This window comes from Podarcis tiliguerta (genome assembly GCF_965153285.1).
Source record: "Podarcis tiliguerta genome assembly, chromosome: 13".
In the NCBI taxonomy this organism is placed as follows: domain Eukaryota; kingdom Metazoa; phylum Chordata; class Lepidosauria; order Squamata; family Lacertidae; genus Podarcis; species Podarcis tiliguerta.
In genome coordinates, this window is record NC_139546.1 from 24,578,082 (window position 1) to 24,605,044 (window position 26,963).

The following is a 26,963-nucleotide window of genomic DNA, read 5'->3' on the forward strand; positions in this document are numbered from 1 at the left end:
ACCACAACTCAGACAAAGCTCTGCAAAATCAGGGGCTATTGCAATTCCTGTATGTGGAAGGGAAAAAAAGATAAGGTACCTTAGTTTTTCAGTTTAGAAAAAAATTGTAAGTAAGGTATGACATGATATAAAATTGTGTATGGTGTGAGCAAAGTAGGAGATAATTTTTCTCATAATACTAGAGCCAAATAAGGTGAATGTTGGAAAATACAGGACAGACAGACACTGTGCATAAACTCTGGAATCCAGTATCACATGTAGGGTTGCCATACGTCTGGAATTTCTTGGACATATCTGGAATACTATATCTGAAAGCAGTGTCTGGGCAGAAATTGGCTAAATCCGGACATATGGCAACTGATGTCAGCAGTGTTGTTTTAGTCAATTTATTTGCGATTTTGCAAAAAAAACACACAAAAAAACTCAATAACTTTCCTGTCCAGATTTCCCCTTTTTGAAATATGGCAACCCTAACCACATGAGATTTATTTATACAATTTACAAACCGCTTGACTACAATAGTCTCTATGTGGCTTACAAAGATACAATACTCTAGAATCAAACATCAATTAAATTAATGTTGATGGCCACCAAGTTGGGTGGTTTTACGAAGAGGATCCGACATATTCATAAAACTATTAGTGGTTACTTATCATGAAGGCTATATGTATTCAGTATTCAGCAGTATTCAGCTAAATATTTACATTAGCACGACGACTTGTAACTGCACAGTGTAGATTCCCTGACCTCTCTTTTTTCCTACTACCTGCCTAAATCTGCTCCAGAGGGTTGGGGGGAAACTCAGAGCACATTTAGAGAAACTCAGAGCACATTTAGAGGGCACGCAGGGAGAGAAGAGGATGCACAGCTAAAAGTCATTGCACTAGTGCAACTGTTTAGTGGTCTCCCTGTTGCTGGGGAACATGAAGAAGAAGAAGAGTTTGGATTTGATATCCCGCCTTTCACTCCCCTTCAGGAGTCTCAAAGCGGCTAACATTCTCCTTTCCCTTCCTCCCCCACAACAAACACTCTGTGAGGTGAGTGGGGCTGAGAGACTTCAAAGAAGTGTGACTGGCCCAAGGTCACCCAGCAGCTGCATGTGGAGGAGCGGAGACGCCAACCCGGTTACCCAGATTATGTGACTACCGCTCTTAACCACTACACCACACTGGCTCTCACATGGGGGAAGAGTGCTGCTGCTGCCCCCCCCCCCCCCCGTTGTCCTGCTCGTGGAACTTCCCAATAGGCCTCTGATTAGATCCTGCAGAACTCTTCTTATGTTGCTTTGTGTTTCAAAGGATGTTTTTTAAAGGTTCCAGGAAAGCCTCTCCTCCTCACAGAGGGGAGGTATTGTGAGCGGGAACCGTTCCCACGGCAGCAGGGGGGCATGTTCGGCCCCCTGTGTCATCTCCCGGCTGCCACGCCGCTCTCTTGGCTGGCCAGCCAATAGGGCTGGTCTGGGGGAGGGGCTTAGTCTCATTCAAGCAACCATGGCAGCCTCAGCGCCTCATTCTTAACCTAAATTCTTGCGTCCTTGTCTCTTATCTACCACCACGCGGGTTCGGTTCCTCGACTCACAAAAGGATAAGCCTGAGCTTCAGGAATAAATGAGCTGTCCAATGAATTGATCTGACAAAGCAGGGATGTCAAGAGAGAAAATTTCTTTGAAAGTAATTTGACATTTGATTTTTTTAAAAAAACCCAACACATATCAAAGTAGTCCTCATGGGGGACCAGAACTTTGATTGACTTCCTGACACTCCATTTTTCTGTTCTTTTCATTACACATACATTTTGAATTACATATGCGGGACACCATAATCTTTTCAACAATTAGGTCCTCTAAAGGTCTTAATTTGGCCCTGGGTGCTATGTTGTGAGTATGCAAAACTACACTGACTTTCAACAACAGGTTGGCTCACTAGCCATCCATCATTTGTGGTCGCTGCAACAAGGGGTGGCAGAGAAACTCAATTCAGCTTACATTTAAAAGTGAAACTATCAAATTTGCACTTTTCAGAATAATGAGAACCAAAACACAACCATCCTTCAAAAGTTGCACTTTTCTGAACGCTATGACACAGTTCTCCATTTAAATAATGCTTACAAAAATGGGTGGGATGCTGCAGGGATGAGGCAGGGAGGCAATGAGGTGAGGACCACATGGGGGCAGCTGCTGAAACAATCTAGCTCTCCTGATGATATGCCCCCACAGCCACATGGTTGAGGTAAGCAGCAGCAATGCAGGTGCTGAGGCCAGCTCCGCTGTGCAGTGAATGCTCCTGATTTTGGCAAAATATTAGGAGAACAGACTCAGCAGCGGAACCGAGGCAATCTACAAAAAAATGCATATTGGGGAAAATGCATACAAAAAGCAGGAAATAGCATAAGATTGGGTATATTAGGGAAATGTGCACCTACATAGCCACTATTTATTTAAAATTAATAAATTGTGATAGGGAAATGCAGAAGACTGACCTTAAGACTAGGAAATGAGAAACATCAAGAGAGGCCAAAATGGGAGGATCTGTCCATCCCTAGAGAGGCTGTGGTTGACCTAGAGTCCCTGAACGGGTCTCAGTAACTTTTTCTTAAGTTCCTAAGAGATTTGTTGAAACTTCCATTTTTTAAGAGGTTTTATAAAACAGTCCATGTGCTCAAGGGAGTCACAAGTTGATTTTTAAATTTGATTTTTAAAGTTGATTTAAAAAACGCCCCCAAAGCCATGATACAAATGGCACGCAGAGAGTCTAACCCCTTTCCTGGCCTTCGGTGTTTTTGCATGTGTAATTCAGGCAGTTTTTCTTGCTGCTGCAAACAGCCGAACAAAACAAACCGAGCCATGTGATTGAAAGAAACCTGAAGCAGAGGCTGGGGCTCTCTCAGTTCAGCTCCACCCCTCCCTTGGGTGGCCACACCTCACTGATATCATGCAAAAAGCAAAATAAAAGGGAAGAGAGGAGGAGGAGGAGGGAAGGGACGGGGGAAGAAAAGAGAAGCACCTTTGGTATGTCACCGGCGTTCCAGAGAATGACAATCATATTTGCCGGTTAATCAGGGTTTTGGAATTGACCAAGAGGAAACGCATGTTTTGTGATGATGACACAATCCTTGTTGGCATAGTTGTTTAACATGAGGGAACTCCCACAAGGAAAGGCTTAAAAGCACTTAGCGAGGGCTGAGGCACTTCTCAGACGCTGCCAGGAAAGAGAGGGAGTGTTTGCGTGTTGATTTCGGTTCCTAGTAGATGTCAGAATGAACTCCGGCCAAGGATTCTACCACTTCTCTTCTGGATCTCTCAGGGGTGGTTCAGGATGCAGCTTCTCACACATCGGCGACCCCTACAGAGCTGGCACTCTGCATGGAGGAAGTGGCTGTCTACCTGTCCCCATGTCCTTTGGAGCACCCACCTGGCTGGCCTCTGATGCCGGGGCAAGCTGGGGGGGCTTCGGCGGGAGCCACGGGGACATCTTCATGGGAAGGAACGAGAAGCAGATGATGCAGGACCTGAACGACCGCTTGGCCTCCTACCTGGAGAAGGTGCGTTCTTTGGAAGAGGCCAACACTCAGCTGGAGGGCTGCATCCGGGACTGGCACAAGAAGAAGTCTCAGGGCACCAAGCACGACTTCAAGGATTACGAACAAAACATCTCAGACATGCACGAGAAGGTAAGTCTGAGGAGGCGCAGACTGGCTCACATTCCTCCATGGGGGGATTCAAGCACTCGTTCAGCTCAGCAATATAAATATCTGAAATGGTTGCTTCTGTTGGGTGTTTGCTTAAGAGCTGTCCTCAAGGAAAGGTGTGGACCCCAAGGGTAGGAAAGGGTGAAGAGGGAGGGGAGGCAACCCTGAAATATATATATTTTAAAGCACACACATTCTGAAGCAAATTCTCCTAACTACCGTTTTGCTCAGGGGGGAAATGTTCATATTTCTATATTTTTTTATCGCATTGCAGTTGTGGATGATGTGGAATTTATGGGCTTGGCAGCACATTATGTTGAATTTGGCATGTAAATCTTTGGATTTTAAATTAAGAATTGTGTTACCCTATAAGTTTTTATTATATTAAAGAAGGTAAATTTGATTTGGGGTGGGGAGGGGAGGTTAAGGTTGGGGTTAACATTTCAGACTCAGACAACTCACTGTGTTTCCAATGTGCACAGAACACGATTTGAATTCTAGACAGATTGCTGCACTTTGCTCTTGCTTCTCAGATACACCGCGACTGAAATGATGCCAGCTGTTTCTATATACATGCATCTCATGTATATATTATAAAGCATAATTTTTAGTTAACCTACATCTCCTGCAAGAGCACAATGTCTCTATCAGAATATGCCAGGATGCTAGTTTTAGGAGTAAAGCCTAGACACCCTTCTAAATCGTGGGTTAGCCCTTGAACAAGCTGAAAAGGATGACATGCTCCAATAAGATATGGATGGGAATCCAGGGGACGAGTCACCCAGCGAGTGCAGGGCATCAGATGATATCCCACTGACATCGCAAGTAGACCCATTCGGATGAATGTGCCTGCTCTGAGTATGACTTAGAGGGATATCTTGAGCAGCGAGCAGCTGAGACTGGGCAGCATTTCTTTACATAGCAATCTGTGTTATACCGACTTGGACCATTGGCCCCTATAGCTTAGTATTGTCTACACTGACTGACAGCAACCCTCCAGTCTTTCAGACAAGGAATCTTTTCCAGCTGTACCTGAAGATGCCAGGGATCAAACCTGGGATCTTTTGCATGCAAAGCAGATGCTTTGCTGCAGAGCTACAGCCTATTCCCCACTGTTAGCAAGCGTTGTTGTTGTTGTTGTTGTTGTTGTTGTTGTTGTTGTTGTTGTCATTGATTAGTTAACCATTCTTCACCCTAAGGTCCCAGGGCAGGTTACAACATTAAAACACAATACAGTGGTACCTCAGGTTAAGTATTTAATTCGTTCCGGAGGTCCGTACTTAACCTGAAACTGTTCTTAACCTGAAGCACCACTTTAGCTAATCGGGCCTCCTGCTGCTGCTGCACCGCCAGAGCACAATTTCTGTTTTCATCCTGAAGCACTATGTCTGGGTTAGCGGAGTCTGTAACCTGAAGCGTATGTAACCAGAGGTACCGCTGTATTAAAAACCAGTTTAAAACAACTTAGAATCACATAAATGAGGTGGGCCCTAGAAATAGGGGTACCTCAAGTGTCAAAAGCCAAAGTAAAGAGCACTGCTGAAGAAAATTAATTCGCTCATTATTCCCGTTCGTAAAGATGTTTGCTGCTTTACAGTTCTCTACTCATTCATCTCCTTGCAGTAACCTTGGCCTAACTCTCAGAAACAGTAGCTGGAGATAGCCCTGAGTCTGGACTATAACACTTCAAACCGGAGGCAGGGGGTCTCATAACTGAATTTCATTTATAAAAAGAAACATAACAAATGAGGTGGTGTGCGAGTGAGAACTTCCACACAACTCTCCTTGACATGCAAGCTTTCTATGCATAGGCATCTTGGGCGACCCCGTATATTTAAAGCACCACTTTAAACAGTCTTGGCTTCCCCCAAAGAATTCTGGGAGCTGTTGTTTGTTAAGGGTGCTCAGAGTTGTGCGGAGACCCCCTGTTCACCTCACAGAGTAACAATTCCCAGAGTTCCCTGGGGTAGATTTTTAAAACCATTCCGGCTGTTGTAGCTCAGTGAGGGGAATAGGAGCTTCGTAGCAACCCTCAGCACTGTTAATGAACTACAGCTCCCAGAATTCTTTGGGGGGAAGCCATGACTATTTAAAGTGGTATCAGAGTGTTTTAAATATATGGTGTGGATGTGGCCTGGGGGTGACATTCTCTCAGTGGAGCTCCCATCTGCAGCCTGAAGGTCATTACACAAAGGAAATGCACCTGGGGTATAGTAACTCTGCAGAACTTTTTTGTCTGTGTCTCCTCTCGCCACCTATATTTCTTTCAGAGCCGCTTCTCATTTCACTGCTTGGACTTTTGAAGATTTGTATGGAGGAAAAAGTCAGTAGTACACAGCTGGAGGCGTGAACTGGGTGAATTGCTGCCAAGAGCTCAGAAAAGTTGCAAGGCATATGTTGTCTCCCATAGTATGCCTGAGCTTTCCAGGGTTAAAGATATAGCCCTATCCCGACTATGCCATTTCATACTACCAGCTGGGCAACATATCATCAACCGCAATAAGCTCAAGTCCCAATTACTGCAGTGTGCTCACCGTGGGGTTACCCTTGAGCCTGGTAGGATTCTTCCAGCTCATGCAAAATGCTGCAGCCAGACTGCTGATGGGGACAGTCCATCATGCAACTCTGGTGCTCAGAAGTTTGCAGTGGTTTCCCATATGCTACCAGGCTGCGTTCAAGGTACTTGCATTAAGCTACAAGTTCCTTAACTATTTTGGAGGACACAGTTCTGTGTGCCATAGGGACTGCCCTGCATCCCCTTTCCCAGCCTTAATTTTAGTGAAAGATTCTGGCCCATCACCTGCGCAAAAGTAAGATTCAACAGCCAGTCTGGTCCAGTTCCATACATGGAATAGGCGAGCCTCTTACCTAAGGCAGCAAATTGTTTTGGGTCAATCTTAAGAGGACGGAGCTGCTATAGTGTCTCTGAGTACACATGAAGTTGGCTGTGCAGGAAAATACACACTTCCACTCTAATCTTACAAACAGCCCACCCTCTCAGCAAATATGTAATTTCCCGGTAATTAAAGAGAATTTCTGGTTCTCACCAAGATTTCTACATTAAGCGCCAACTGAAGCTGCCTTCGTGCTCACATGTCTTCATGCCTAAGTGGGGTGTTAATTGGGACTCATAATAATGCCCATTTAACTAGGCAATAATCCCTGTGACTAATCCTATTAATGACTTTTAACTCCATGTTGCTATATAAGGCAAGAAGGCAGGCTTTTCACAACGGTGTGCTTTAGCTCTTGAAGAGCGTTCCGGTTCTGAATGAGGGTAATTTGTACCTCCCATAATCTTTGGGAGAGGCTGCCACAGAGAGCTCTGCAAAATGGCATCCAGCAGGGCCCCTCTCAGCAGAATGAGCAGGAAGGCCTATCTTACCACATTTTGAAGTAAAACACACGAGCACCTGAAAGACAGACCCTCATAGGATCACAGGCCAGGTGGTTCATGGGAAGTGATTCATAAAACAAAAATAACAATTAAAAATAAAACTGCCTAACTGTACTGCTGTATGCTAACTAACGCTTTCTGCATGGTGACAGCCTCTGTGCTGGCTCATGTGGGATTAGAGCTGGCATGATTTATAGCTAGAGGTAGCCAATGTGGTGTCCTTCAGAGGTTGTTGAACTACAACTCCCATCATCCTTGACTGTTATTGGTCATGCTGGCTGAGGTTGATGGGAGTTGTGGCCCAGCATTATCTGGAGGGCTACGATGTTGACTCCCCCATCTAAAGCAAGAAGCCTGAACTTGGCCAACCTGAACTTGGCCAACCACTCTTCAGCCACCGATCTTCTCAGCCCCCGAATGGCTCTCCTCAGACTTGGTTTAGAGGGTTACTGAAGCATGCTGGGGGCAGAACAAAGACTACAGCCAAGAAATGAGGACCTTCCTAATGCAATCTCCCTTCCTCGTTTTTCCTCACTTCAGGTCCAAGCTGCCTTGCTCTGCCAGTAAACTCTCCCCTAGCTTCTATTGGCTTGAACTGGGATTGCTACCCAGTGGAGAAATAATTTTCTTGGCCCAAGATAAAGGTTCATATTAGATCTTGGCGGCGCCCACATATATACAGCAAGTGTGGATTTTTCTAGTGTGTTGGGGTCTGCTTCCATAGTCAAAAGAACTGTGAGCCAAGTAGAAGGTTGGGATTAGCCTGCCACCCTCCCAGACTTTGCTCCATATCCTTCCTGTGTTAGGATTAATGGGCAAGCAGAGGGGAAACAGTTCATTTTGAAAACATAGATACATGGTGGAGCAAGGAACCTCACTGGTTCAGGACACTGTTCTAGGAATGATGGTTTCCATGTTGTCAATACATTTTGCCCTGCTGTTAAGGACTTTCCCTCCCAATATGCTCTTAGGGATGCCCTCTGGTCTCTCTGAAGCACCATGAATAAGTTCAGCTAAAGCCAGGATGTTTTTTAAGATGTAGTCTCAACAGCACCTTATCACACCACCATCTAAGTTTTCTTTTTGTGTGGCTCCGCATGAGTTTGGTTTACACTCAAGGTACAAACTGATTGGCTAAAATCCCTGTATGTATGTGTGTGTTCTCCTGTAATATATGGCTTTGCCGTCTTGCTGAAATCATCTGGAGGTGTTTGCTGTGGAGGCTCTGTGCTTACGGCATCCTTTCTTGCATGCACTTGGGGAAGGAGAGGAAGAATAAGGAATGCTGAAAATATAGGTCATTGATTCCAAGATTTCCGCAACTGCCTTTTTCCTGTTCTACAGTTCAACAACAACAAGCGTCAGAACTTGGAGTGAAAAAGTGCTAATTGCATTTGTGAACTAACTTTGCGGCCTTCTGCATTGCTTTTTCTGGCAACCTCAGAGGAGTAGTCTATTTGCCCAGGAATGTTCCCTGTCATTGCTTAACAAACACATTCATGGCGTGGATCCCCCTGGCTCTGTGATACAACTCAGGTCTTTCAGGAAAAGGCTAGGGAGGCTGTCTTAGTGATGCTTTAGAGACAGATTAAGGGTATCTCAAGTTCCAATGGTAAAACTACACCCCCCCAAAATGTGTGTTTTGCAGAGAATGACACAGCAGCTAGGAACACAGAAGAAATTTGGTCTGTGAACTGATGTAAACTGATGTAATTTGCACTTCCCAAAACAATACATGAACCGGGAGTAAGGATATTCCTTGTGTACAGGAATATTCAGTGGTATCCAAACTTCCTGACACACTTTGAGCACTGATGCCTGTTGTGTCATATCTGTTACAGCAGTCAACAATCCCTGGCTTGTCTTGCTGGCTGAAGGAATGGAGATCTTTTCTCTGACTTTATGCTACAACTCTGAAACACAGAGCATGATGTAATGGGGAAATACCTTGCTCCTCACTCCAGCTCTGAGCTTGAAGCTATGAAGTGCAGGGGCCGAAAACAATTGCTGGCGCTCACAGTTCAAAAATGAAGAGGAGACAGAGGCCGATGGCTTACGAGTGCAGCTGAGTACCAGCTTGATTCCAAGGCAAAGTGATGGGGCCTCCCCCTTCCGGGTCAGAGTTGGGAGATCCAGAAGCACAACGGCTTGCTCTGTCTCTGTGCCTGAAGGACACTCCTAGTTCAAAGAGTTGGACAGGAGAAGAAAAGCACTGAATATTCTCAGTGCCAACGCAGTGGTGGAGGGGTTTTATGTGTCCTGCAAGCACAGAGCCTAATGGACTCAAGGCTTCCACTGGAATGGGGGCTCATTTCCTCTGCTCTTCAACTCTAGGCTTCAAAGGAGCCTCAGGCTTATGTTGTCACTTGCTAGAGCTCCTCGCTCTCAATGGGGGGGGGGGGAGTCAGGTCACTGAACCTTGATCCATAAGAACCTTACAAGGGGGGGAGGTACCAGAAATATGCGGGTCATTTTTAGCCAAATAGCAGCAGCAATGTGGAAAGAGTTCAGATTTTCTTGCAGACTGCAGTAAGACTAAAATGATCCAGAGGAATTCTCCAAATTCTGGGCTCGGGACACAAAATTCAAGACACTTTTATAACATTCTCTTTACATGATTAGGTCATGAACGGTCCCTTTCAGCAATATGATTGGATACCAGAACGTGTGGACCGCTTATGGACCCCTCACACTCACTTCTAATTGGTTTACAAAAAGCACACTCCTGTCCACTAGTGATACCATGGCAACAGTGAGCAAAGTTTAGAAATTTGCTATTCATTTGTCTCATACAAAATGTTGCTTTTCTGCTATCTGCTTACATGAGGTTCTCCTCATTAGTGTGAGTTACTGTTCTGGGGCTTTGAAGTTCCTAGTCTGCAAAGGTCAGTGAGCTCTTGGCATGTCTTGCTGAGCTGATAAGAAAATGAGAGGCCCTGCTTGCTAGCAAAAAGACAGAAATGCATCTTCTATTCACGGGTGAGGGAGGGGGCTGCAGAGAGAAAAGAAAAATAGTTTTCAAACTACTTCACATCCTTTTCCCTTTGGAGGTGAGAAAACGGAAAGTTATTTCTGAAGTCTTCAATCTGGGATTAAATGAACAAATGCAATTGCATTAAGTGTGCAAAACAATTGCATTAAAAAGAGAGAGAGATGCCTATATTTCCAATACATTTCCAGTACAGCACAATGGCACAGATACTTTGTGGCTGGGACTGTCTGAGAACGTGTTTATGCAGACTCAGCACTTATCAGGCTGAAGTCAATTGTACACCAGAAGCATGTTCTGCGGCAGACGGGGTGAGCATAGGTTTGTGTGCTGTGGGTTCTGACATGCTTCCTGGTCCACGACAGCCACCTGTCAGGGACTGGGCAGAGGAGGAATGGTGGAGACCGCCTCCCGAGCCTGACCCTTCCAGGGAAGAAGCAGACAGTTCAGAATTACAACAGGGGCTTGAGGGAGATCACAGCTCAGAGGAAGACGAGGGGAAAAGTTGGGAAATTATGGGAGAGGAGGAGGCGGCAGAGCTGGAGCAGCTGGCTGACACATTATCACTAGAAAAAATTCCAGACCCACCACGTCCCAGAACCTGGTGAGCCTTAAAAGTAGGAGAGCAAAGGGCTCGGAAGCAAAGGACCCTCAGCGCCACCAGTAGAAGGGATGATGAATGAGGAAGTGGGAGAGAAGGGGAGGGGAGATTTACTCGGGGCAATGCCATTATTCCAAGAGGCTTCCTTTCTAAGCCTCTCTCTCTGTGAATATTGAATGAAAAGCTGTAGGTAAGAACTTTCATTGTGTTATCCGTTCCTGGCAACCTACCAAGGGGGTTGGATCCTCTGACGCCTGACACTATCATAGAATCCCTCAGCTGTGCAGAAGACTCTGAACCCTGTTGCAGGGCACATACTCAGTTCACAGAAGGCACTGTTGGCCCTCCTCCTCATCTCCTGTGAGCAGGTGGTTTGTGTCCTTTAACATACCTAAAGCATTCATCAGTGGTTGAGCATCACAGAAGAAGATCAGTTGTGGTTTGCAAACTGCCTTTCAGCAGCTGCTGCTGCTGTTGTTGTTGAGCATCTGATAAGCTAACAAAGACTTCTGGGATTCTCCGGAAACTCTTTGAAAATAGCTTGTACCTGACAATTTGATGGCATTTAATGGTCGGCAAACAATCGTCGTTAACATCAGGTTGCGTTGGGTAACTCACGTGCATTAGATATAGTGTCCAATAGCATCTGGTAGGTAAGTAACAACCATTCATATTTGGTATCTGGGAATTCAGAACTGAAGATGGCCAAAACCAAAATGATCAAGAGATACTGGCAGGTGTAAACGTTTCCCTTTTTGACATTTGATAAAAAATTTCAGAAGAACAATGTGAATGTGAATTTTGTGAAAGTTGCATTAAAAATATGAAGCTTAACAAAGTTAGAACATTTCAGATGTTTGCAAGTGATAGGTGCAGCTCATGAAAAGGCATTACATCAGAGAACATTGCTTGCAAAAAAAATAATTGCACATTATATATTAAAGAAATATACTGAAATACTGACCAGTTTTTGTGAGGACATTTTTTTAAAAAGGAAACTGATGCATAAATGTCATGAACTGCACTTTAGGTTGGAAAAATGAGACACAGAGAGAAACCCAAATTGAGAGATCCATCCATCTGTTCATCCCTACCAACCAATCACAACAACTGCCAATCCCCCCCCTCCCCAGATATTGAGCTTTTCATTCCACATTTGCAATGAGATGAGTTCTTTCTTTCTCATTTACAGATTGAGACTAAACGGGTTACCAATGCGAGCATCGTGCTACAGATTGACAATGCTAAAATGGCCACTGAGGACTTCAGGCTCAAGTAAGTTATTCCTTGAACTCCTTGCCTATTCATGGAAACAGGGATGGGCAAAGGGCATAGAATTTGGCCTTAATTCTTCACAACCTGGTCGTTTGGGTGCAATAAAGCCAACCTATTCCCCAAGTAATTTAATAAATGTAATAAATAATAACAGCAATGTTAGATGCACCACAGATTAAGCCTGGTTGAAATCATCACCATTGGAGTCACGCCATTTATGGTGCCCTACTTACTAGGTCCTTGGCCAGCAACTAGGCTGGCTTGCAGGCCAATCTCGAATGGAGCGTAGGGTTGAAAGGGGTCTTATCTTCCCCCACTGCTTCTTTCTCATTTGTGGCTGCCACCACATAATACCTGGCTGAGGCTGAAAGCTCAAGGCAGGTGTGTTGCCTTTTCTGGATAGTAGAGGAAACCTCAGGAATTATGTAGGCACCGCAGCTTGTTTCCTTTCCATTTCGCCTGCCTCCTGAAACGAGACTGGTGCTATTAATGGCTACTAGCCCCAATGGCTATCTTCAGACTCCACTATCGGAGGCAGTCGCTAGGAATCACAGGTGGGGAGATGCTGCTGCTGCTGCTCCTCCTCTCAGGTCCTTCTCGTGTGCTTCCTATGGGCATCTGGTTGGCCACTGTGAAAACAGGCCTGATCCAGCAGGCTCATCTTATCATGGAATCATAGAATGGTAGAGTTGGAAAGGACCGTGAGAATCATCTAGTCCAACTCCCTGCAGTGCAGCAGTATTTTGCCCAACGTGGGGCTGGAACCAGCAACCCTGAGATTAAGAGTCTCGTGCTCTACCAACTGAGCTATCCCTCAGGGGATCCTATGACTAAATGGACGCTTGGCCTTATCCACCAGGCTGATCTTATGTTCTTAAGAGGGTATATTCATCATCAAACCTGACATGTATTTACTCAATATGTATTTGCTGATTTACCTAAAAAGATGAGGTTAGTGAGTGTGCATGGAAGGGAAGTGGAAGCTGCCTATTTCAACTTCCCCTCCCTCTGCTCCTTTAAGCTGTTTCCCCTACACTTCCAGAATCACTCATTTCTAGTATCTGAGTGGGACTGTGGGGGAAAACAAATTTGAGAAACTGAAGGGCAATGACAATTTTTTTCGCTTGCAGAAATAGCCAGTGCCAGGAAGTGTGTGCACTCAGTTTGGAATGGGACATGGGAAGCTGTAGTCTTCACCTTTTGTTGCAGCTCTGGTCTAGATGCCCTCCGCCGCAGTCTGCAGTTTGTACGGTGGGGGGAAATCCCATTTGCTCCAGTGGAAGCTTCCTCCCCACCTCCCGTGCGAATTGCAGACCTGATGAGGTGTGTGTGTCTAGATTATGACTGTAATGGGCAGCAAAGGGCTGAATCACAGAACTGAAGAGTTGGAAGGGGCCCAAATAGTCATTTAGTCCAACTTTCAGGTGTTCCAGTGTTCCAGGCCAAATTGGATATCCTGCTCAAGCTGTTTCTGCATAACAAACCCTGCCCTCAGGGCACATGGCTTGAATAACATCATGTGTAACTTGGCCCATAGCGAAAATTGGTTTTAGGAACCAAGTCTTTGAGCCCATCTTTGTCGAATACCAATCAAAAACTCAAGAGCTGCTCTGTTATCTATGTAATGGGTGCATCCAGCTTCACTGAACTTTGTGAATGTACTAGAGTGGAAGACTAGACTGAAAGGTCCATTGTGCCTTTCCAAATCAATATTTTTATTGTACGAGCATGGAAGTCGGAAAAGGGCATCCAATAGGTAGGCTAGCTGAAGTCCTCAAAGCTGTAGGCTCAGTCCTCTGTGTCTCCAGTCTCCTCAACTGTTTTCCTTTGCTCTCCTTGGCTAAGATATGAGGCAGAAAAGGCCCTGCGGCAAAGTGTGCAGGATGACGTAGAGAACATTCGCAAGGAACTCGACAACATGACAATCATCATAACAGACCTGGAAATGGAGATCGAAGCTCTCCGTGAAGATCACATCCTCAAGAAGAAGGAACATGAGGAGGTAGGGGAAATTTCCAGATCTGCTAAAATAAGGCCATAAGATGACTTTCATGGATTTCATTACAGTCTTATTGCTTTTGAAGAAACTAATCCCCAAATCAAATCCTTTTTGACTCATTCTCCACTTGAAAGCTGAGTTTTGGATAAGCCATATCATAATTATATTGAATTCAAATAGGAGATTGTGGACTACATTAGCACTATCTGTTGGGCAGTGTGAGTGGAGCTTGTTTTGCACAAAGCTCACACACTTTATTTCCATTTTAAATTTCGGGCATGCATTTCTCTCTTTAAAATATTGATATCCCGCCCCAAATACAGTAAAAATACAGTCAAGATATACCTAAATAGCAAAGGGCCATTCCACCATAAAACGGCTAGAACAACAAGAAAAATACCTGCCCACCCAAATTCACTAACATCGCTAACAACCGAATTCCTTCCAAAAATATAATTAGGGAAGAAGTGAGGTGGTCTTCTCTGGGCAGGGAATCCAATCTTTGACTGCAGCCATTAGAAATACGTTCTCTCAGTCAACTGTCCCAAAACAGTATATAGGTTTAAAGGCGATAACCAATACTTTCAATTGGGCCTGGAAGCCAACTGAGAGCCAGTGAGGCTGTTTCAGCCATAGTGCAACATACTTCCAATATCCAGTTCCAGTTTATAGCCTAGCTGCTGTACTTTGAAGAAGCTGAAGTTTCCGAACACTCTTTCAAAGGCAGCCCCACATATAGCACATTTCAGTAGTGCAGACATTATGTGTCCAAGGTACATTTTACCACAGCCAGATCTGTCCTTTCCAGGAATGGATATCATGGGCACAACAGCCAGGAATTGATATCATGGGCACAACAGCCTACACTGTGCGAAAGCATCTCTGGCCAAGTCCAGAAGCCCTCTCAAACTACCTTAACCTACCTTAACCCTCTTCAGTAGAACACACACATATATAGCTTAGCACAGCTATCCCATGGTCCATTGCTGAGATTACGACAGCACAAAGGATGTTGCATATTTCAGAAAGATTCCCTTAACCAGTACAGATCAGAGAGAAATTCACTTCAGTTTACATTTAAAGCTGAATTTGTTACAGTCACACTTTCTGGAAGAGTATAAGAACTGAAACGCAGCCTTCGTGAATTTTGCAATGTAGTTCTCCAACCAAAAGAGCATTTGCAAAAATGAATAATGAAAGTGAACATAGAAAAATGCATTAAGAGAAGTTGCTTTCCCCCCCCCCAAAAAAAAGTACCTTAGTCAAAGCTGCAGACAAAAAAAGTTTTTATTTGGAGAAATTTGCAATAAAATACTGACGAATCTTCATTAGTATTTTTTAAATAAATAAATTTCAAATTACTGCAGAAACATGGAGAACTGAATTTAAGGTTGACAAAAAATGAGGAAAACAAGAGACACAAAATTGACAGATCGTTCCATCCCTGCCAGCCAGCTTCAATGTCCCTTGACTGCTGGGATATTGCTTGTGAAAAGGTGCTAAGAGAACAGAATACAGAAATGCATACATATATTCATGTAAATTTTTGAAATAAAAATGTTTGCAAAAGCGGGACAAACTGAACTAAAGATTGGGGGTGGGGAATGAGAAACTGAAATAGATTTATCATTCCTTCTAGGTAGTAATATCTAATTTTTGCTACCATAGGTAAAACACAGCTATTGCAACCTTAAAGTGTTTCTAGTGGTAGTTCTGTAGAGTTAACTATCAAAGGGAACACAGTTATATAAATGCAGAACATGATTAACCAACATGCATTAGTGTTCCATTGGCCGGTGTCATTTTATGCTCAGAAACCCCTTTTCAAAAATGTATTGCAGTTGTCCCCTGCAACCAAGCAATCAGCACAAAGCATCACAGTTTTCATGTGCTCTGAACACTGGCTGGTTTTAGCATCCTCCCCTTAGCTTCCCAAGGGCACTGTCACTATGTAAACCACAGAGCGATATTGCAACGAAGGGAACTTTACCATACCAGTTTGGCTTGTTTAATAATTAGGTTGTTTACAGAGTAATTATGTGTTTTCATTCAGCTGCTCCTGCGGTAATTACACAGAACCTTTATAGCTTTTGCAGCAAGACTTGGCAAAGTACAGGTACATTTTTGTGTGCGTAAAACTACTGATATTAGATGAAAGGAACAGTTTCAGGTTTTGAAGAATTCTATCCCCCTGCCCCCCCCCCCAAAAAAAATCAAGTTACCGTATTTTTCCGTGTATAACACATCCCCGATTATAAGACGCCCCTTATTTTGGGGGACTCAAATTTAAGAAAATGGAAGGGGGGAGAGATTGCCCTGCTCATTGCAGCAACCAATCCCCTGTCCCACCTCTGCACAACCCTGTATAAGACGACCCCCCATTTTTGATATTATTTTATCAGAAAAAAAAACCTCATCTTATACATGGAAAAGTACGGTATGTTTAAGTAAAGATCCAATATTCTTAAAGGACAATTTAACTGTTCTTCAGGACTCAGTTTTTCTACAGTACGCCCCAGCCCTGGATTTCATTTAAAAACAGAAGTCCACCTATCAGAAGATCATATACTTGCTATCTATATTCTGCCTCCTATTTTAAAGAAGCCCTCCAGATTTTCTTGCCCAAACACTTTCCCAGTTGCAGAGCACATGGTTGATACAAGAACCTTGGACCATCTCAGGCATCTCCGGTTACAAGACAAATTCGATTGTCATATATCGGATTAATAAGACAAGATAGGAGCAACCAGTAGCTTTGGATATTAAGCCAGAGTTTAAAGATGTCTCATTATCTTGGCTGGTTCTGAAGTTGTGAATCACAGTTTCCAGTTTGGGGTGAAATGGGAAACTATACTTAATGAAAGACTTAGTTATAATTGATTCCCTTATGCACACAAAGGGGCTTAGTGCTTGACCATAAGCTTAGATAGGATCTCCTGGACTTGCCCAGTCTGGACATCGGCCGAGCCCAAAACCTCCATGTCATCCCCTCCCTTCAATACTTTGCCAAAAATATTTAAATTCTCTCTCTTGGGAACCAAGTCCTGCAGTCTGTCCTCCACATTGCTTAATTTGTTCTTATGCAAAAAAGTGGGCTGCCGAGGTATAGGAATTTTGATCTGTGGGGCAGCCTCTGTGCCTTACTTCTGCAGTTCTTTGCTGGTTGATGATTAAGACCAACAGGGAAACAATTGTCTATGATGAGCTAGCTTTAAGAGGAAGAAACAGTCAACAAGTTGGCATGTGTTTCCATTGTTTTGATATTTTGATCTGAAGTTGCCGGGAGACCTCTGTTAAAGGGCGGGATGTCAGTTCTGAAAAGAAACAAATAACCAGCAAGCAAACACCTAAAATCACCAATTGTACAGATTCTCCAGGAACAAGCACATGCATGCACCTATAACAAATTAAATTACATCAGTGTAAATTTTCTGCGGAAGAAATAAAGCAAGCCTAGGGAAGCTGTGGCTCTCCAGATCAGTGGCGTAGCGTGGGGGTGCAGGGGGGGGCGGCCGCACCGGGCGCAACATCTGGGGGGGGGCATGCTCGCACTTGCAGCTCTCTGCCCCTACCTGGCTCACTCACTCTCTCTCACTGCAGTGCTGGCTGTGCGAATCCGATCCGAGCCGCCGGGTTGCTGCCCACTGTGGAGGGGAGGGTGCCAGGCGTGCGGTGCGGTGCGGAGAGAGAGCGAGGGACTATCTGGGGGAGGGACAGTGCAGCGGGGGGGCGCAAATTACTTGCCTTGCCCCGGGTTAGGGGGCGCAAATTACTTGCTTTGCCCCGGGTGCTGACAACCCACGCTACGCCACTGCTCCAGATGTTTTAGAACTACAATTCCCAGCTCTCCTGAGCACTGGCCATGCTGTCTGGGACTGATGGGAATTGGAGTTCAGGAACCTCTGATGAACCACCGGTTCCCCATCTCTGGAATAAGTGGGAATGAGATACAGGTGGAGTGTGTGTGTTTTTAATGATAGCTAGGAGGGGAGAATCAAGATAACAAGGGAGCTTTCTCACACTCAGGCCCTGACCCAATTTTCTCTTCCCTTGGAGCACAGCTAAGTCAGCTCCTGTTGAAAAGACAAATATGGGGAAATCTCATCTGCTTCTAATGAGGTCTAGGGATCCTGTTCTACCAGCACTGGTCTCCCTGGGCTAGAGACAATTGCTGAGATCTCTCCCCGGGCTAAGATTCTGGGTTTTCTTAATTACTTTTTAATGGATGGGCATTGGAGCCAGAGATACAGGTGTAAGCTGTGTTGAACCACCTGAGCTCCACCTCACCTGCTTCTCCTTTGTCATCTCAGCTGTTTATTTGCCAACCACCAATGGCAACTCCTCTAAACTTTGTCTCAATTAACTGTACATGATCATCCATCCTGGAAGCTGCTGTGCCTCTCTTAGGCCACATACAGGGGACAGTGCATTGTTGGGAATGGGACCACCGGGAAGGATACAGGCCCATCACTCCAGTTTTGAGAGCTCACCTTTGTTACTATTTCCTCCTTCCCTTGAACTGCACCCCAACATGTTCGGTGTGGATACAAGTAGAAGATCGTGCAAATTCATGGAGAGCGGGAGGGGTTGGAGCAGCAGATCTGCTCAGTGGACCACTGGAATACCTTTTAGAGTTTACAAAGCCATCCCTCATAATGTTGGGTTGGATGCACATGGAAAAACCCATAAATGCCTGACAGATCCATAAAGACCCATCCCTCTCTCTTCCTCTAAAACCCTCTAAGAGAGCCAGGGAGGCCCCAGTGAGCATGAGACTCATCTCAGGGTTGTGGGTTCCAGCCCTATCACTGGGCAGAAGATTCCTGCAATGCAGGGGTTGGACAAGATGATGGTAGTGGTCCCATCCAGCTCTACAATTTTATGATTCTCTGTGTTTGGGTGCAATAATGGCAGACTCTTTGAAAGGCATGCTTGGGCCAATTCCATTTCTGTTGGCCTTAGATTCTGTCCATGTCCCCTTGTTTTGCTCTTTCCAGCTCCAGCAGACCACATATAGTGTTTCCTCCTTGCCAGTTGTTTTGACAACTTCTGCTAATCCATGGGGCTTCCCTTGTATGTTTTACATTTTTGCCCCAAGAACCTGATTTGCAACTGGCGGCATCTCATTTCATCACCTTGTAATTTTCCAAGTTTGCTGCAGGTAGGCCTGCTCAGGGCTGACATGTATTCATTTCAATGAACTGGAGGCACACCTGTAGCAGTTGCTGTCTCCAAAGGGAGAGCAGTAAGAAAGGGCTGTTGCCTTCATGCATGGCTGGTGGGCTTCCTCAAGGCGTCAGGTTGGCCACTGTAAGAAATAGGATCTGATTAGGCTTTGGTCTCATCAACAGGAGTGTGCCCTATTTTATTCGGCAATCACATTCTTTAGAGACTTTCAGGGAAGGTGAAACTGCTTGGAAGAGAGACAAAGTTCAGATATGAGATTTGCAAACAGCAAGAGGGAAGGACATCATCCTTAAAATAATTCTCACCTCTCACCCAAAGAGAAGAGGGAGGACAGATTGGAATGTGGCCATCCCATGGGCTCCTCTCGCTTCTGATGATGTCCTTTACGTTAACCTCCATCTTTAACCCTTCATGTGCAGGACATGCAAGCACACGGCGCTTCCAAGGACTTCAAGGTGAATGTGAAGGTGAATTCTGCTCCACAAGAAGATCTGGCCAGGATCCTGGCAGGGATAAGAGCGGATTATGAAGCCATTATTGAAAAGAACCGCCAAAGCCTTGATGCCTGGTTCCAGCAGCAGGTAATCTTTGACATGCGGGAGATGGAGAAAGCCCTGTTGAACTACCCTGGACCCATATGTGTATTTTTAAGTGTTGTGAGCTAGGCATGACCACAAAATGGTTGCCATTTGGTGGGGGGGGCATTCAATGTTCTTTTCTGTACACGTATGTATCTTTTGTGTGTGTGTGCTTTCTTCACACCAAGGGAAAATGTACAGAGAGAACAAGAAAACAACAGACACACACAGAGAGAGAGAAAAGCACAAAGAGAGACAACACACAACTCCCCAAAATTCACTGCAGGAGGCTGGACTAGATAACCCTTGAGTCTCTCTCAAGTCAATAGTTTTATAATTCTGTAACTCATCAGTGGAACAATTTCTGCACTGACTTGAATGGGAGGGGTGCCTGCACCTGTAAAAATGGCTGGGGAAGCTCTGTTTGAACAACAGAGCCCTTGGGAAGGTTGAACTTCTCACTACCAGCCATTCTTGGAGTGGGACAGCTTCCCTCTCTATATGCAAGTCAATAGAGGCATCGCACCACAGAGTTACATAAGTGGCAAGAGCCCGGTGGGTGTCATGGCACGGCCTGATGGGGTGGCACACCTTTGGGGATACTAGGGCTACAATTTGATACCTTGGCCACCCACAAATTAGGAACTGGCTTCAGGGTGCTACGAGGGCATGCTGGCTTAATCCTATTCCAGGAATCGACAGTGCCCCAGGGAGTTCTTCCATACCCATTGTCCCTGCGATTATGAATAAGCTGACTTCCAGGCAGGCAAAGTGCCTGCTTAGGTGTGAATAGTTAAGAAACGCCACCTCCCGATATGAGGTAATGCCGTTCACTGCTGCATGGATGGCTTTGCTAGCACCCAAACCTCAAAGGACTAGCCACAAAGCTGATTTCCACCCTACCTGGGCACATGCTGACAAGTGAGGACATGCCAGCCTCTATGCCTAATTGATGCCATCTCCAGAAGAGTTATTCTGGGGGGGAAACAGAACGTTTCCTGGGATGGGGGAGGTCACAAAGCAATCTTCCAGGGGAAGGATGGTGAAAGCCTAGAGTAGGACCTGATCCCTTCTGGGGGGCACATGCAAATGGTGGGCAGGGCCAGAGGCGGAAGTGGGTGGGGCAACAATTCTCCATTCTACCTTGTGCAGCAGGTGAGTTTCTACACCCACTCACAAACCCTTCCATCCCAGCAGGCAAGAAGCATTATTAGGGCTGAAGGACACATGCCAGCCAAGGCAAAACACTTTGCCCTGCAAGGTAGGCTGCAAAGCAGGGACAGTGAGGGCTGACCCCTCGAGGGAGGTTCCTGAGGGCCAGAAACAGGGCTGCATTTGGCCCCCAGGGCTGAGGTTCCCCACCCTTATGTAGGCAGGTCAGAGGAAGGATTCTCAGTGAGAGCTCACAGGAACCTGTAAGAAGGGTGTGCTGCTCCACGCAGGCTCAGGCGAGTCTGTTCATGGCAACAGCACAAACAAGAGACTTTTCAAAATATTTATATTTTATTGAACATTTTCAGTAGAGAGATGCAGTGGAAAAAAGTGGAAAAAAACTGAACACAAAACAAAATTAGAGAAAACTACTTGAAACTATGGTACAGTAAAATATATAGGTATATAAACAGTGCGGTTAACCTAACAGGTATAAACTTATTAACAAGTCATTATGCTTTTTTCTAAATGCATTCCAAATATCATTATATTTTTCCATGCACAATCTACCTATAAAAGCAATCAGTTTGTATGTTGCAAGAGTAGTCATGTCTTCTTTTTATCTATCCTTCAAAGGGGGCCGTGGTATTATCTTTCCAACGTATCAATATCAGACTTTTAGCAGAAGTAAGGACGCAAAGAATCCATTTGCACTGACCCACTGTCAAACCACATAATGTTGGTATATGGTTTAGGATAATATTATCGTCTTACAATTTTAATTCAACCCCCCCCCCCCCCAAAAAGGAGGCTTTATAGATCTTAATACTTTCCTCCCACAATTTGTCAGCATCGGACAATGCATAAACATGCATGTTGTTGTAGACAGGCCCTTTCTGTGCAAGAGTAGCAGAGTCTCCAACAGCACAAACAAAATGTGTTGCTACTTTTTTTGTTCCACAGGTTGCCAGTGAGTCTATGGAAGATGCGCCCAGCCAGGAAGAACTACAGAACAACCGGAAGGAGATCTCTGACCTGAACCGCACTCTGCAGAACCTGGAAATCGACCTGCAGACGCAGCTGAACAAGGTAACGTAGCCAAAGATAGAGGAGGATATAACAGACATTGCTCACGAGAACAATGGTCATTACAGTGAGCGGTCCATAGCTCAGTGGCAGAGTGACTGCTTTGCCGACAGAAGGTCCCAGGTTCAGTTCCTGACATCTCCATGTCGGGCTAGAAGAGACCCTTGCCTGGAATGCTGGAGAGCTGCTGCCTGTCAGTGTAGGAAATTCTGAGGTAGGAAGGTCAGTATAAGGCAGCTTCCTAGGTTCTACATTCCAGCAGCCCTCAAGAACAAAGTTCTAGTTAGAGGGCCAACGTTGTTGTGAAGATTAAATGAGAAAGAGGAAAACCATGTATACCACAGTTGAGTTCCTGGGATGGGGAAAGGTGGGCTAAAAATGCAATAAACAAGCAAATATTCCCCACACGAGGAACAATATTTGGTACAAAGGGAGAGTAATTAAGCCATGGCACTACTGAGGTACATGAAAGTATGTAAAGGGCAGGCTCCTGCTTCAAACAAATTACATTCTTAATGTAGTAAGGCAGTAGGGAAGTGGGGGCAGAAAGAAGACAACAGATGATGGATAATGTAGTTATTGCTCAACCTGACAGCCATCTAATATGACTATAGGCATGTTAAAGATGTGAATCCTGCAATTGCTGCTAGGCTGAGCCCGTCATTTACAAATCCTCAAATAAATAACTGTCGTTTCTGGGGTTTCTCTTTAAATCACCACAAATATTTTACACAATATGATATCATTGGATCCCTCACCCTTCTCTCTTTTTCAGAAATTCGCCATCGAAAACACCTTGGATGAAACCAAGTCTCGCTACGCTTTCCAGCTTCAGAGCATCCAACACGTCATCTCCAGATGTGAAGAAGAACTCAGTCAGATCCGCAACGACCTCAGGTCTCAAAATAACCAATACAAGGTCCTCCTTGGAATCAAAACCCGCCTGGAGAAGGAGATTGCCACTTACCGCGAGCTTCTGGATGGAAAGATTGATGGGTGAGGGAAAGTTAATATTGAGTCAGGCAAAGGAAAGAAGAAATCTATGGCTGGCATCTACATAGAATTGGTATGTTTTTATGCAGACCAAGTGCACGGCAGGAAAACTGAGGCCCCATCATGTATACAGGTACATGCCTGAAAAAAATACATTTATGTGGCACTTAGGGCTGCTTTTAGATGGCAGGTAATCCCAATGCACTGGACATTACCCCTTCAGATGTGCAACTCTCTCTATGCATGATAGAAGGTAGCATATATGCAACTCCCTACTCAAAAGTCACAGAGGTTTTCAACCTTTTTGAGTCCATGGCTCCCTTGACCAGCTACATTCTTTCTGTGATATCCCTGTGGAGTTCAGGAGCCCAGTTATGTCACTCCTTGTCTGCAGAGCTGGCAGCCTCTCACGCTTTTTTGAACACCCTCTCTTGTGGAGGGTTCCCTCAGCCTCCTCTCCCCTCTTCTTGGGAGTCCTCTGGGCAGCCGCCACAGCCATCCCTGGTCTCTGAGCTGCCTCAGCTTCTGGCAACCAGCATCCCAAGGCCAGCCCCAGAGGCACCATTCGCCTGCAGAGCTTGTAGCCACGGCTGCTGCAACTAACAGCTGTGCAAGCCTTTGGGAAGCAGAGATACGAGGAGGCATCAGAGGAAAAGAGGGAAGGAAAAAGGGACAGAGGCCAATGTTATCAGTGGCATCCCTAACCATCATTCAAGGCACCCCAGGGTGCCCAGGCACATTGGTTGAAAAACACTGCACTAGGCAATGCACATGTGACCACGTTTGCTTGGGTCACCTGTCTCCATACACACCTGCAGACTACATTTCCATATTCAAACAGATAAGCCTAGCTGAAACATAAATGATGGGAAATTTTAGCTCAAATGTGCAAGGGGAACTTTCCCCCCTGGCTCTATTCTGCTGGAAGACAGGCTGGTGTCTGTATGGCTCAGGGACTAGCATATTTTCTGAAGGCAAATAAGCACAGCATGAGTCACTTTGAATCACTTGTTCCAGGTAGCAGAGTGCCCTTGTAAGGAACTTGGGGGAGCAACAGATACACAATCAGAACTTTTCCAGAAATGGGATTTTATTGTGAAGGACTAAAGGTAAAGGTAAAGGTACCCCTGCCCGTATGGGCCAGTCTTGACAGACTCTAGGGTTGTGCGCTCATCTCACGCTAGAGGCCGGGAGCCAGCGCTGTCCGTAGACACTTCCAGGTCACGTGGCTAGCGTGACAAAGCTGCATCTGGCGAGCCAGCACAGCACATGGAACGCCGTTTACCTTCCCGCTAGTAAGCGCTCCCTATTTATCTACTTGCACCCGGGGCTGCTTTCGAACTGGTAGGTTGGCAGACGCTGAGACCGAGCGACGGGAGCGCACCCCACCAAGGGGATTCGAACCGCCAACCTTTCGATCGGCAAGTCCTAGGTGCTGAGGCTTTTACCCACAGCGCCACCCGCGTCCCTATTGTGAAGGACTAACAAAACTTTAAAGTCCCAGACACAGAAAGAAGAGGGGGGACACCTGGCTGTGTACAGTGCCCACCCCCTAACACTAATTAAGAAATAGAAATAGGGTTGTATGAGAATTTGCATTGTGCATATTAATTTATGCTGCCCTTTTTTTTTTTTTGGTCATTTTGCAGAATGACGGGCTCCACTTCAAGCTCTAGAGGTAAAAGTCTTGATAATTGTTGGAAAAGTCCCAATATTCTTTATGTGTTTTGTTTATGTTTCCATCTGGTTGGATTTCCATGGAGAATTTCTATCTCAAAAACATGAGCAGTGTCCTCATCCTCTAAATGAAGGGTGGGAGGTGAGGGGTGTGCATGGTTGGGAAGTTGTGTCCTGTACCAAGGTAAGGGTCACATCCATTGCTCCACCTACATCTGGCATGCAGCCACTGAATGAGGGTAACTTATGAGGGTCAAAAGGGTTCCACATCCTTGCTGGATCCAGAGGTGATCAACATCTGGCTGTGAATATGAGCTAGGTGTGTGGATGCTCCAGCTCACAGGAGCTGCATTCACAAAAGGCTTCTTGTTAAGCACCATACCCTGCTTGAAGTAAGATTCAAAATGGCGCCAGCCCTGTGGAGCACCTGTCCATTAGATGTCAAACAGATAAACAACTCTATGACTTTTAGAAGACATCTGAAGGCAGCCCTGTATAGGGATTTTTTTTTTAATGTTTGGTGTTTTTATATTTTGTTGGAAGCTGCCCAGAGTGGCTGGGGCAACCCAGTCAGATGGGCAGACAAAACTATTATTATTATTATTATTATTATTATTATTATTATTATTATTAAATGTAAGTCCATTGTGAACAGACGTTTCACTGTGGAGAGTGAAGTGGAGGGAGATATATTCCCACCCCCCGGCCATCTCTTACATTTAATAAGATAAGCAGAACCCCGCACACCTTAAGAGGTTTACGAAGTTTGCCCACACTCCACAAAAGAGGCAGAAACAGAAACACTTCTTTCACGAGGAGCAAAGTTTTTCACAAAACTAGAGAGTGGGATCGCAACAGTGTGAAGGAAGAATAATTTCCTCAGAATTCAGCCTTCTGCTCTGCATATGTTATGGCTTGGTCACTGCCAAAATGTTTATGAGGTAAATGTCATGCTTACCTCAAGTTGAGGGAAACTTTTCCATCACAAGGGCCACATTCCCTGCTGGACAGCCTTCCAGGGGCCACATGACAGAGGCAAAAGTGGGCAAACCAAATGTTGCCTTCATACTGTAGGCTAGTTTCTATGCACATTGATCGGCCTTTTTCTGGCCTCTACTGAGGCATTGCCACAGTTCAAGGACACATTCCCAATCAGGCCAAAACACTGGGGGAGTGAAAAGCAGAGCCATTGAAAGGCATGGCCTGGGGAGACTTCTGAGGGCCAGATAAAGTGGCACGGAGGGCCGCATTCTGTCCCTGGGCTTGAGGTTCCTCGCCCCTATTTTCAATATCAGAAGGGCTGCCGCATGGAAGATAGAGCAAGCCGGGACCTGAATCAATGGATTCAAACTGCAAGAAAGGAGATTCTGACTAAACATTAGAAGGCGGCTTCTGATGATAAGAGCTGTTTGAGAATGAAACAGACTCCCTCAGAAGGTGTTGAGCTGTCCTTCATTTGAGGGTGGGTGGCCATCTGTCAGGGATTCTTGAGCTGTGATTCCCGTATTGCAGGAGGTTGAATTAGATGACCCTAGGTATATCTCCAGTTCTACAATTCTGTGACTCTACATCATGTTCTCATATTTTTCTAGTAAGCAAGGCCTTCAGGAGCCTGTGCGCCAATGTCAAATTTATAGGACTGTATTATAACAATTCTGATAGTTCAGTTGGGTAGTCCCTCAGTCCCAAACATCTTTATCTATGTAATAGAGCATGCCTCACTTCTTGCATAATTATGTATCCCCACATTTGTTCCAGGATATGGATCTCCCAGCCAACATCTAACAAAAATCATTCAGGATAGTGTGGATGGACAAGTGGTTGCCACACATACTGGTGAAATCAAACGGCAAGCTTGAGGTCAGCACTTTGAAGAAAAGAAGCACTTACACGCAGGAAAGAAACCCCAGAGAAGTCCAGCTTTCTAAGAAAAAGAACCCTGTTCTTCATTCACTGATATACTTTGGAGCCTTGAATCTATCCCCGCCCCCCTTTTTGCCATTTACATGTTGTCACCCAAACCAATTCTAATTTTATTTAATATGAATGCAAATAGTTTGTCCTCTTCTCTTGGCTCCTACTTCTTTAAAAAGCGCAATACAAATAAATTAAAAATGTCATGGAGTTATTCTTGTTCATAGCAGTTGAAGTTTAACCAATCGGAGAACAGGCTTTCAAATCCCAAAGGCTCTTAAATGCTGCACAATTCTGTAATTTAAACAGGTTGGTCTAGTGAAATACCACAATGCAAGCTATTCAGGAGTATAAGATTTGCATTAAAAGCCATGAGGGGATGGATCCAAAGAACCACAAGCAGGAAAATAGCTAATAGTTTCCCCCCA

At 45.1% G+C, this 26,963-nt stretch overlaps 1 protein-coding gene across 1 annotated transcript; it reads left to right on the forward strand.

The window, feature by feature from the left end:
- The first annotated feature begins 2,970 nt into the window (after positions 1-2,970).
- Positions 2,971-26,745, forward strand: KRT23 (keratin 23). The gene is made up of 8 exons (XM_083408728.1): positions 2,971-3,669; positions 11,867-11,949; positions 13,795-13,951; positions 19,555-19,716; positions 21,829-21,954; positions 22,727-22,947; positions 24,594-24,622; positions 26,380-26,745. The coding sequence occupies exons 1-8, from the start codon at positions 3,256-3,258 to the stop codon at positions 26,478-26,480; spliced, it is 1,293 nt and encodes a 430-aa protein (XP_083264854.1). The 5' UTR covers positions 2,971-3,255; the 3' UTR covers positions 26,481-26,745.
- Positions 26,746-26,963: the final 218 nt, after the last annotated feature.

Coding starts and splice junctions, on each gene's coding strand:
- KRT23 (XM_083408728.1), top strand. CDS start 3,256: ATGAACTCCGGCCAAGGATTCTACCACTTCTCTTCTGGATCTCTCAGG. Junction 3,670..11,866: donor TCTCAGACATGCACGAGAAG/GTAAGTCTGAGG, acceptor TCTCATTTACAG/ATTGAGACTAAACGGGTTAC. Junction 22,948..24,593: donor CTGGATGGAAAGATTGATGG/GTGAGGGAAAGT, acceptor GTCATTTTGCAG/AATGACGGGCTCCACTTCAA.